This window comes from Bos indicus, chromosome 4 (assembly GCF_029378745.1).
Source record: "Bos indicus isolate NIAB-ARS_2022 breed Sahiwal x Tharparkar chromosome 4, NIAB-ARS_B.indTharparkar_mat_pri_1.0, whole genome shotgun sequence".
NCBI classification, from domain to species: Eukaryota; Metazoa; Chordata; class Mammalia; order Artiodactyla; family Bovidae; genus Bos; species Bos indicus.
Window position 1 is genome coordinate 40,902,163 of NC_091763.1, and position 13,181 is coordinate 40,915,343.

A 13,181-nucleotide genomic window follows, 5' to 3' on the forward strand; every position below is an offset into this window, starting at 1 on the left:
TGTGTTGAATTCTATGTTTGGCAGCATAGCAATGTGTATAGATTAAAGAACTATGTATATATTTTTTTTAATGAAAAGGTTTTCTAGTTAGCTGACAGATACTAAGAGTGTCTCAATCATTTTGAGTCATAATCTAATCATAGCAGAACTATAAATCTGGGTGATTCAATATAAATATTCTGATAGTGATATCACAGTGATTATGAAGAATCTGAAGACTCAGGTACCTAAAGATAAGACACACGTTTGTTTGTTAATAATTATAACTTTAAATCTTGCAATAAAGATTGCCTATTAGTAATAAACACTATTTGAATTGCCCATTTCAGATCTTTAGTGTACAGATTTTCATAACTTTCTACATTACTGTATGCTATTCTTTAAGGAAGATGAACAGGTTTGAAGGAGTGCCAGAAGTAACCACTTAATTTGAAAGTATAATGAATTTTCTCTTTAGCTGCCATAGAACTGTGTGGTTTTACCCTTTGTCAGGTGACAGCATCTCTTTAGTCAAAGCAGAGTCTTCGAAAATGAGGGAATGGGCTGTTGGGTACTTCAGCAGAGCATTGCTCTTACATCCTATGTCCAAACCAGAGCACCAGCTGCGCTCTACATTCCAAAAAGTTTGAGCAAATAAACTGACAAGCATCTAACACTACAAGATGGGAATTGGAATTAGTTCAGAGAGCAAGGAGTCAGCCAAAAGATCAAAAGAATTGGAGAAAAAGCTTCAGGAAGATGCTGAGCGAGATGCAAGAACTGTCAAGTTGCTGTTGTTAGGTAATATCCTTTTTTCCTTTTGCCTTTAAAACCCTGCTATTTTTTCAACTGTGATGTATTTACTTTTCTCAAACTTTAATTTCAAGGGTATTACCATATGGGAGATTTATTACGAAAATGTGTTTCAAAATTGATTGTATGTGTACTCTGTAAATATTTACTTTTTTGCTTAGGATTTTATTGCATGTCTTTTATTAACCAGAGAGACAAATATTTACTAGATGACTCAATTTCTCTATGTCAGTAATCTTTTATTATTAAAAAAACTCATGGACATTTATTATTTTATTGTAATCGTCATTTTCTGAATATCAACTTTTTAATATGGAAGAAATCCTTTAATTACATGTTACAAAGATTTATGTCATTTTGTTTGGAAATATTTTGTTTGGTATCAACACTAATATGTTATTTAATTACTTATAGTGTTAAAACCAATTAGTCAAGTTATTTAGAGAGTAATGATAAAGTACTTTAAAAGATACTGATATTACTCAGGCTTCTGAATACTGTCTATATAATTGAAAAATACTCCATTTAAATCCTTTTAGGATATTTAAATATTCATTGAGGTCAGGAATTACATCTCTTCTATTTTTTATTCCCTCAAAATTCAGCACACTATTTAACCACAGCTATGAATTTAATAAATGTTCAATGAACTGAAAGAATGAATATAATTCATACATCATGCATTTTTCTAAACATGTCACAGTGCCTAGAAGATAAATATGATTTTGAAACAAAATAAAGACCTATGAAAAGAATATAAAACAAGAACTTCAATTTAATCGTAGTTATATGTTCCTCCTGCTCTTCATTATATACAAAAGCAGTCCATTTTATTTCAGAATTGTGACTCTTTCACACAACAAAATATTCTCATTCGTGTCTATGTGTGCTTTTACCATGTCTGATTTGCTCCCAGTGGCAGGAGTATCTCAGAAGCCAGCTAGAAGATTCCCACCACTTGCTCTTCCAAGGAAGGAAATGTTTTCTCTCTTTATGCCCAATTCCTGAGGTCTCACACCCACAGCACTTACAAGTAACTACCAAGAGAGGTTGGTAAGTTAGAAAGATGTAGGGGTCAGCTCTTATGAAACCACCAAATGCAACTTCCCTAATGCTCCAGAGTTTTCTGAGACTTTGATCAAGAGGGAAAGTAATAAGTGGACATAGAGAAAACAAATAAAAGATGAGAGGGAACACCAAACATTCCAGCAAGTACGTTCTGTGTCCCTGTTGTACTAAGAACCATGGCACAGGACTAGTAACACAATACACAGAGAATCCCTGTGTTTGAATAAAATTTCAAAAGAATAGATATTTTCAATATACAAATTATTTTTAGATTAAAGTGACTGGCTACATAAAGAGGAAAGGGTAACGTCATAGAAGATATACAAAGAACTTTAGTGGTACTACTACAGCTTTTAATATCCTAAGACAATCACAATTGCATAAACTCATCTCCAGTGTTATCATACATTTGGATTCATTTGGTTCCAACAATATGTCACTGAACTTCTCTATCACATCTTATTTACACAGATGAATAAAATTCTCTGTAGCTTTCCCTGTTCAGTGATATTTCAAACCCTTGACTCAGTTTCCCCCTCTGGACTCTATATAAGTTCTATCTGGTAGTTTAGTCACTAAGCTGTGTCTGACTCTTGTGACCCCATGGACTATAGCCCACCAAGTTCCTCTGTCCATCGGATTTTCCAGGCAATAATACTGGAGTGGAATCTTGCAGAAACAGGGATTGAACCTGGGTCTCCTGCACTGCAGGAGCTCACTGAGCTAACAAGAAAGTCATATGAGTTTTATATCTAATGATGAAGTTGTCAAAGTTCAAAACAATAAAATCTTGTAATAACTCTGCTTCAATTCTCATGTTTTGAACTGAAATTATCTAACCTATTATCTTTATATTCAATTTGGCCTCATTAATATATAAAAGCATTCAGTAGAACCAAAGTAAACCTTCCCACCCTCAAATCTCCTCACTAATGAGATCCAATTTCTCCCATCATTGAAACAATGATTCTCATTCATCAGTCTTGTCTGAACAACTGTTTTTAAGCAATGAGTGTATGTCCTGTGGGACCAACCAGGAGAGCCTTGGTAGAAATCAGAACTTGAGTCTGGCTCTACTTTTATAAAAACAGAAATCTTAAATTTATAGAAATCTGAAAAAAAAATTTTTTTCAACAGAATTCATTATTTATGTTGATCCTCTTGTTATTCAGTGAATTTTTTAAACACAGCACAACTTTCCAAGTTAACATGTGCTGTGGAGTAGATGTACTATTCCGTATCACTGGACGTAAGATTTCACTGAATTTGAAGAGCTATCTATATCACAGTGCACTTTACAACTAAAGGATCACCTTGAAGACAGACTCCCTTTTATTCTACCTTTCAGACATTCAGTAAAATTATACAAGAGATGCCAAATCTGCTTCTATAACAAAAAGCAGCCTTCTAATAAACACTGGAGATGACATACATTTCCGGCTTATTTGATAAAACTGCTATCAAGACAATAATGCCATGGAATGTATTGTTTTTATAATTAGCCTGTAAAGGTGCCCCAGAAAGAGTGCATTTTAGTAAGAAAAAACAAATGCTAATGTATAAGCTGTTCTTTTTTGTAGATTTCCTATGTTACTTTATTTTTTAATTTTATTTAAATTAGAAAAAAAAATCTTAATTTATAGATGTTTGATTACACTTCAATTCCATTCAAAAGAAATACCTGTCTTTTCATTGTGAGATCATTGTGGTTGATGTTTCTGTTTTTCCTATATCTCCTTTCTTTATATTTATTATTTCAAATTTTAGTTCAAATTTATTTATTTAACACATTACTTCTTTTTTTTACTTGTACAAATTTTCATCACATGAGCTAGATAGATTCAGAGCTCCAAAGTATAGGGGAAAAAATAGCTTTATTTTTTCATCATATCTGAAACCTTGCCTCATTCATTCTATAATGTTCAGTTATGATATTGTAATGAGCTTTTAGCCAGTGATTTCCAGCACTGTCATGGACTACTCAATACTGGTGCTCTACTCCTTTAATTCTAAACCATTTATTCTTTATTTTTCTATGTGCTATCTTGTAAACATCACAGTATCATTTTTAATGTATATGTGTATATACATTAATTTTATGTAATTATCGAGTAATGCAATGTACATACACATATGTATATCCTTTTATGTATATCAAGAGGAAAGAGGACATAAGACTCATGCTATGTCAAAGTTCTTACTTGTATTCTGTTTAAATAGGTCTTTTTATTTTTAAAAGCATTTCTATATATGAGTGGGAAAGGATGCAGAAAACTGGAGGTGTTCCTCAGTCACTGGCTAGAGTATAAATTCATCAAGTGTAGAAGCTCTATTTTATGTTTCTAATACACCAGTATAGTCAATGCTTGTCTGTGGATGTGATCACTTACACAGGTCCCCTGGAATAATTATGTTACAATTAAAACTTGCAAAGCATAATTAGAAAAAAAAAAACTTCTTTCGGATAACCAGTGATATGAATCTTGTGAACAACATGTAGAAGCAATTCCTGAGTAATGTTTCCAATTTTTTTAAATTAAAATCATTCTTTGTTATATTAATATATTTTGTTTAAAAATATTTTACAATATTTTATTTTTATAAAGATATCAATCTTTTGGGTGTACAATATTTTTACTATTTGTACAATATTTTTACTATTTGTACTATTTGTACAAATGTTTAAAATTGTTTTTCAGTAAAGTGGAAAGAAACAGTCTACTTGGAGAGTTTCAAATTGTCTCCAAAGCAACTGTTTGCACCATAGCAATCTGAAGCCTTCAGAGGAAAAGTCAAATATTTACAGTTATATTTTTTATAACTAATGGCATTTGGCAGCATCAAATAGCTCTCTACAGTGTCCCTTTTCTCTAACCGGCAAAAAGCACTTAGACAAACATTTTGCACTGATTTGTTTGTTTTAGATTAATATATATCTAATAATCAGGACACATTAACAGACTCATAAGTCCCTCACATGAAATATATAAACCATTCATTAAGGCATTCCATATTTAGCCAACTTATGGTATTTGTTAATGAGATTAAATATCCTGTCTTGCTGAAAATAACTCTCATTAACTGTAATATAACAGAACATCTCATGTTATATCACAGAGCATTTTTATATTCATTTTCTATATTCAAACCTTAATTATTGATTTAAGAGCAATGCTGTACTTTTAAAAATATTCAGATAAGCAACATGAGTTAACACAATTTATTTACCCCTCCATTAATTAAAAAGGAAAGAGGGTAGTGAAACATTTGATGGTGTAAAGTCTCTGTGATAAATTTTACATAAATTTTACATAAACACAATTTATTTACCCCTCCATTAATTAAAAAGGAAAGAGGGTAGTGAAACATATGATGGTATAAAGTCTCTGTGATAAATTTTACATAAAATATACTTCCAGTTAAGATTTACACTCAAATTCAGAATCCATCTCCTTATTTAACTTTCCTACAAATATATCAATGTAGAATTTGCCTCTAATGAAGTGGGATTCAAGCTGAAATTGAAGGTAATACTCATCAAGATATAAAAATATTGATTTTGTGTATTAGACTCCAATCCTAATAAACTAGAGTCAGTTCAGTGACTTAGTCATGTCTGACTGTTTGAGACCCCATGGACTACAGCACGCCAGGCTTCCCTGTGCATTACTGACTTGTGGAGCTTACTCAAACTCATGTCTATCGAGTCAGATATGCCATCCAACCATCTCATCCTCTGTTGTCCTGTTCTCCTCCTGACTTCAATCTTTCCCAGCATCAGGGTCTTTTCCAATAAGTCATTTTTCACATCAGGTGGCCAAAGTATTGGAGTTTCAGCTTCAGCATCAGTCCTTCCAGTGAATATTTAGGACTGATTTCCTTTAGGATGGACTGGTTAGATCTCCTGGCAATCCAAGGGACTCTCAAGAGTCTTCTCCAACACCACAGTTCAAAAAAACCCAATTCTTTGGCACTCAGATTTTTTTTGTAGTCCAACTCTCACATCCATACATGACTACTGGAAAAACCACAGCCTGACTAGACAGACCTTTGTTTGCAAAGTAACATCTCTACTTTTTAGTATACTATCTAGGTTGGTCATAGCTTTTCTTCCAAGGAGCAAGCGTCTTTTAATTTCATGGCTGCAGTCACCATCTGCAGTGATTTTGGAGCTCAAGAAAAGAAAGTCTATTACTGTGTCCATTATTGCCCCCTCTGTGTGCCTTGAAGTGATGGGACCAGATGCCATGATCTTATTTTTTTGAATGTTGAGTTCTAAGCCAGATTTTTCACTCTCTTCTTTCACTTTCATTAAGAGGCTCTTTAGTTCTTCTTTGCTTTCTGCCATAAGGGTGGTGTCATCTTGCATATCTGATGTTATTGATATTTTTCCCAGAAATCTTGATTCCAGCTTGTGCTTCATCCAGCCTGGCATTTCGCATGACATACTCTGCACATAAGCTAATTAAACAGGGTGACAATATACAGTCTTGACCTACTCTTTTCCCAACTTGGAACCAGTCTGTTGTTCCATGTCCAATTCTAATTGTTGCTTCTTGACTTGCATACAGATTTCTCAGGAGGCAGGTCAGGTGCTCTGTTATTCCCATCTCTTTAAGACTTGTCAACCGTTTGATGTGACCCACTCAGTCAAAGTCTTTGGCATAGACAATAGAGCAGAAGTAGATGTTTTTCTGGAACTCTCTTGCGTTCTCAATGATGTTGGCAATTTGATCTCTGGTTCCTCTACCTTTTCTAAATTCAGCTTGAACATCTGGAATATTTCACAGTTCACATACTGTAGAAGCCTGGCATGGGGAATTTTGAGCCTTGCTTTGCTAAGTGTGTGAGATGAGTGCAATTGTTCAGTAGTTTGAACATTCTTTGACACTGCCTTTCTTTGGGATTGGAATGAAAACTGACCTTTTGCAGTCCTGTGGCCACTGCTGAGTTTTCCAAATTTGCAGGCATATTGAGTGCAGCACTTCCACAGCATCATCTTTTAGGATTTGAAATATCTCAACTGGAATTCCATCACCTCCACTAGCTTTGCTCGTAGTGAGGCTTCTTAAGGCTCACTTGATTTCGCATTCTGGAATGTCAGGCTCTAGGTGACTGATCACACCATCATGGTTATCTGGGTCATGAAGATCTTTTTTGTATAGTTCTTCTGTGTGTTCTTGCCACCACTTCTTAATATCTTCTGCTTCTGTTAGGTCCCTACCATTTCTGTCCTTTATTGTGCCCATCTTTGCATAAAATGTTCCCTTGGTATAGAGATTTTCTTGAGGAGATCTCTAGTCTTTCCTATTCTATTGTTTTCCTCTATTTCTTTGCACTGATCACTGAAGAAGGCTTTCTTATCTCTCCTTGCTATTCTTTGGAACTCTCCATTCAGATGGGTGTATCTTTCCTTTTCTCCTTTGTCTTTAGCGTCTCTTCTTTTCACAGCTATTTGAAAGGGCTCCTCAGACAACTATTTTGCCTTTTTTGCATTTCTTTTTCTTGGGAATGGTCCTGATCACTGCCTCCTGTACAATCACAAGCCTTTGTCAGTAGTTCTTTATGCACTGTTCTTTATGTCAGTAGTTCTTTATGCCTATCAGATCTAATCTCTTAAATATATTTGTCATTTCCTCAGTATAATCATAAGGGGTTTGATTTAGGTCACACCTGAATGATCTAGTGGTTTTCCCTAATTTCTTCAAGTTAAGCCTGAATTTGGCAATAAGGAGTTCATGATCTGAGCCACAGTCAGCTCCTGGTCTTGTGTTTGCTGACTGTATAGAGCTTCTCCATCTTTGGCTGCAAAGAATATAATCTATGAGCCATTCCATGTAGTACCACCCAAGACGGATGGGTCATGGTGGAGAGTTCTGACAAAATGTATTCCACTGAAGAAGGAAATGGCAAACCACTTCAGGATTCTTGCCTTAAAAACCCCATGAACAGTATAAAAAGGCAAAATTATACAACACTGAAAGATGAACTCCCCAGGTTAGTAGGTGCCCAGTATGCTACTAGAGAACAGTGGAGAAATAATTCCAGAAAGAATGAAGAGATGGAGCCAAAGCAAAAACAACACCCAGATGTGGATGTGACTGTTGATGGAAGTAAAGTCTGATGGTGTAAAGAGTTATGTTGCATAGAAACCTGGAATGTTAGGTCCATGAATCAAGGCAAATTGGAAGTGGTCAAACAGGAGATGGCAAGAGTGAATGTCGACATTCTAGGAATCAGCGAACTGAAATGGACTGGAATGGGTGAATTTAACACACATGACCATTATATCTACTACTGTGGGCAAGAATCCCTTAGAAGAAATGGAGTAGCCCTCACAGTCAACACAAAGTCCAAAGTTCAGTACTTGGATGCAATCTCAAAAACGACAGAATGATCTCTGTTCGTTTCCAAGGCAAACCATTCAATATCACAGTAATCCAAGTCTTTGCCCCAACCAGTAATGCTGAAGAAGCTGGTTGAATGGTTTTATGAAGCCCCACAAGACTTTCTAGAACTAACACTCCAAAGAGATGTCCTTATCATTTTAGAGGACTGGAATGCAAAAGTAGGAAGTCAAGAGATACCTGGAGTAACAGGCTAATTTGGCCTTGGAAATGAAGGCCAAAATGAAGCAGGCAAAGGCCAACAGTTTTGCCAAAAGAACACACTGGTCATAGCAAACACACTCTTCCAACAACAAGAGAGAAGAATCTACACATGGACATCACCAGATGGTCAATAAACTAGAACTCAAAGGTTTAATTCCTGCCTCAATATTTTATATTCAAATATAATTTGCTACTTAAAAAAATTGTTTTCTTTTAAGATATCTAGAAATGTCACTCCCTGACCAGCATATGATTCTTTACCATCTCATACTTGTTCATACTTACTGGATTCTATCTTTGATTTCATATTGCTTCCTTTCAACATTGACCATTTTACCTGTGTCCCTCTTAAAGTCTAAAATATTCTTTACCCTAATCCTCTATCTTAGTTGACATTCACAACTTCAAACCTGGAAAACTCCTCAAAGTTTCCACTTATTATTGTTCTAATAACACTACTCCCAACTGATTTATTCCAAAGTAACATTATTTAACATCTTTTCAACCTTTAGTGCTGATCCTGGTCCCATGTAAATACCTAATTTCCTTCGTTCCCAGGTGCTGTAGAATAAAATGATGTATCATTCTGTTTCCTGGTTGACAATTTCCTGTTTTTAACTTTCAATCAGTCGTGTCTGACTCTTTGTGACCCCATGGACTGCAGCACGCCAGGCGTCCCTGTCCATCAACAACTCTTGGAGTTTACTCAAACTCATGTCTATTGAGTCGGTGATGACATCCAACCACCTCATCCTCTGTCGTCCCCTTCTCCTGCCTTCAATCTTTGCCAGCATCAGGGTCTTTTCAAATGAGTCAGTTTTCTCATCAGGTGGCCAAAGTATTGGAGTTTCAGCTTCAGCATCAGTCCTTCCAGTGAATATTCAGGACTGATTTCCTTTAGGATGGACTGGTTGGATCTCCTTGCAGTCCAAGGGACTCTCAAGAGTCTTCTCCAAAACCACAGTTCAAAAGCATAAATTCTTCAGTGCTAAGTTTTCTTTATAGTCCAAATTTTACATCCATACATGATTACTGGAAAAACCATAGCTTTGACTAGATGGACCATTGTTGGCAAAGTAATGTCTCTGCTTTTTAATATGCTGTCTAGGTTGGTCATAATTTTTCTTCCAAGGAGCAAATGTCTTTTAATTTCATGGCTGCACTCACCATCTTCAGTGATTTTGGAACCCCCCAAAATAAAGTCTGTCACTGTTTCCACTGTTTCCCCATCTATTTGCCATGAAGTGATGGGACCAGACACCATGATCTTATTTTTTTGCATGTTGAACTTTAAGCCAACATTTTCACTCTCCTCTTTCACTTTTATCAAGAGGCTCTTTAGTTCTTCACTTTCTGCCATAAGGGTATTGTCATCTGCATATCTGATGTTATTGATATTTCTTCCAGCAATCTTGATTCCAGCTTGTGCTTCATCCTGCCTGGCAGTTTGCATGATGTACTCTGCTGCTGCTGCTAAGTCGCTCCAGTCGTGTCCAACTCTGTGCGACCCCATAGAAGGCAGCCCACCAGGCTCCCCTGTCCCTGGGATTCTCTAAGCAAGAACACTGGAGTGGGTTGCCATTTCTTTCTCCAATGCATGAAAGTGAAAAAATAAAGTGAAGTTGCTCAGTCGTACCCGACTCCTAGCGACCCCATGGACTGCAGCCTACCAGGCTCCTCCATCCATGGAATTTTCCAGGCAAGAGTACTGGAGTGGGGTGCCATTGCCTTCTCCGGATGTACTCTGCATATAAGTTAAATAAGCAGGGTGACAATATACAGCCTTGATGTACTCCTTTCCTGATTTGGAACCAGTCTGTTGTTCCAGGTCCAGTTCTGACTGTTGCTTCTTGACCTGCCTACAGAGTCTCAGGAGGCAGGTCAGGTACTCTGGTATTTCCATCTGTTGAAGTATTTTCCACATTTGTGATAGACGCAGTCAAAGGCTTTGGCATAGTCAATAGAGCAGAAGTAGATGATTTTCTAGAACTCATTTGCTTTTTCGATGATCCAACAGATGTTGGCAATTTGATCTCTGGTTCTTCTGCCTTTTCTAAATCCAGTTTAAACATCTGGAATTTCACAGTTCACAGACTGTTGAAGCCTGGCTTAGAGAAGTTTGAGCCTTCTTTGCTAGCCTGTGAGATGAGTGCAATTGTTTGGTAGCTCGAGCATTCTTTGGCATTACCTTTCTTTGGGATTGGAATGAAAACTGACCTCTTCCAGTCCTGTGGGCACTGCTGAATTTTCCAAATTAGCTGGCATATTGAGTGCAGCACTCTCACAGCATCATCTTTTACGACTTGAAAGAGCTCAACTGGAATTCCATCACCTCCACTAGCTTCGTTCATAGTGTTGCTTCCTAAGGCCCACTTGACCTCAGATGTCTGGCTCTAGGTGAGAGATCACACCACACTGTGTTCTTGTCACCTCTTCTTACTATCTTCTGCTTCTGTTTGGTCCATATCATTTCTGTCCTTTATTGTGCCCATATTCGCATGAAATGTTCCCTTGGTGTCTCTAATTTTCTTGAAGAAATCTCTAGCGTTTCTCATTCTATTGTTTTCCTGTATTTCTTTGCACGGATCACTGAGGAAGGCTGTCTTATCTCTCCTTGCAATTCTTTGAACTCTGCATTCAAATGGGAGTTTTTAACCTTATCCAGGCTAATAATTATTTTACTTATTTGTAGTTTATTACTAAAATATTCCAAAAGGCAGCTATTTCTACATTTCCAACATCACTTTCAACTACAGTCTCCTCTCCTTCCACCTCACCCTAGATGACCACTGCTCATAAGACCGTCATCAAACATCATCTCCAAAGCTTTCTCCAAAGCATCTCTTCACTAAGCTTTCCTTCATTCTCTTCCACTTTAACTAGTTTTAAGGAGTTTGTGGTATTCCATTCTCATTTAAGGGTAACTTCAGCCTTTGTGCTATAAATTGTATCCCCTTCTATATTTTAAGAATTTTGCTTTATGAATTATCCCATTTGTCACTTTCAAACTTCTTCTCTGCTAGCTCCTTCCTCTTGGCAGATAATGGTATTTCTTCCCAGTCACCTAGAGATTTTTCTTTGATTCCATAAAGCTCATTTGATTCACCGTATATAGTTATCTTTTAAAATGTGTTTATACTAAAATACTTCTCCAACTAGTCTATGGTCACTTCTTCTATTGCTATACTGTTTCCATTCTCTTCAGTTAATTGAGATCTCATTTGTATATTCATTCTCTTTACCAAAAATGATCTCTCACAGATCCCTGATAATCTGCAATTCACAAAGCTGAGACCTCAATAACTGAATTTTTCTTAACTCCTGTTACACCGCAATACTTTCTAATTTTTTATATCCCTCTACTCCTCACTTCATTCAAGCTTGCTTCTTTTTTTTCCATTTATAAGTAGTTTCATTCACCAAAATTTGTCCTTGAGCCTTTGTGTTTTTCAGTCTGTACTGTATCAGGGACCTCATATCAGGACGTAGCTATCACTTGTAGAAGAATGACTCTAACATCCTTTCTTTTGCCCGATTTCTGGATCCATATTTGTGTCAACTACAAATTAGCAGTTGCCGTGGTTACTTGCCATCTATCACTGCAAGGATTAAATCATGTGCTGCTATAGCTGCTGATCTTCAACATCCCCTTAAAGAAGTTCAAGGTAGAAAACAGAAATGAGGCACTCTGTCCTTTAGGAAAAACTGACAGAACAGGTCTTCAGATAGATGTTTTGGGGAGCCAATTTTATAAGTTCAATTCTTGTATTTCCTTATATCTAGAAAAGCACTAAAATCACTAACATCTACTCCTTATGACTAGGTGTAACCTTTGTAACACTAGAAGAAACTTTTTACAAAAAATATGTGCTTGATTGCATGTACTCCCCCTTCTCCAAAATTACATATATAATGATCCTCCCCTACCTCTTTGGAGCAGTTTCTCAATGCTATTTGAAATGTTATCTTCTGGGTTATAGTCTTCATTTTGCCCCCAAATAACACTTAACTCAAACTCTCATCGTATGTTTTTTTTTAAGTCAACAATTGTTATTTATCAATAATCTGATTATACTTTGGGGCACCTAGCAATCATCCTCCAAGTTTATCTTGCTGTCCATTCATCCTCAAACTTCATCTTTTTAATGAGGCCCTTCATTATATTCTTTTCCATTATATTCACTCTAGTATTTCAATCTTCTTTAATTCCTTTCTTTGTAATCATTCTCTATTCATTGTCCAAAGATTGATCTTTGTTACAAAGCTTAGTTCTAGCCTTATCTCTGCTAGAATGGGTCTCATGTTTCTCTTTTATTCCACTACTCTGTTATGGTTTTCAATCTACAAGGAAATGCTATGAAATAGTATTTTCATTATATAGAGAAGAAAATGAGAATTTACTGAGGTAATTCAATTTTTAAGATCACACTTTAGTTTACAGGAGAACAAAGGCTTTAATGTTTATTTCTGTCATTTTTAACTTAGTATCCACATTCTAAGTTCTATAAAAACAGTGGATATGTCTGCTTTTGTCTTCACTGATATCCTAGCACAGAAAAGCATGCCTGCATAATGCATGGAAGAATGATGGAGCTGGGAACATAAAACATTTCTGTAGGCTGGTTACGGTGACTAAAGCATAGATATACATTTGGCACTTGCAAAGAACTGGGGAAAAAAAAAACATGTATGTCATATAATAAGGTATTT

The 13,181-nt window shown here is 36.1% G+C and overlaps 1 protein-coding gene across 1 annotated transcript in view; it reads left to right on the plus strand.

Moving 5' to 3' along the window:
- The first annotated feature begins 641 nt into the window (after positions 1-641).
- The window catches only part of GNAT3 (G protein subunit alpha transducin 3), a 56,615-nt gene continuing 44,075 nt past the window's right edge, over positions 642-13,181 (plus strand). The window contains exon 1 of the mRNA XM_019959559.2: positions 642-780. Within this exon, the coding sequence (XP_019815118.2) occupies positions 663-780 (118 nt within the window). The 5' untranslated portion in view covers positions 642-662. The remainder of the gene's footprint in view (positions 781-13,181) is intronic.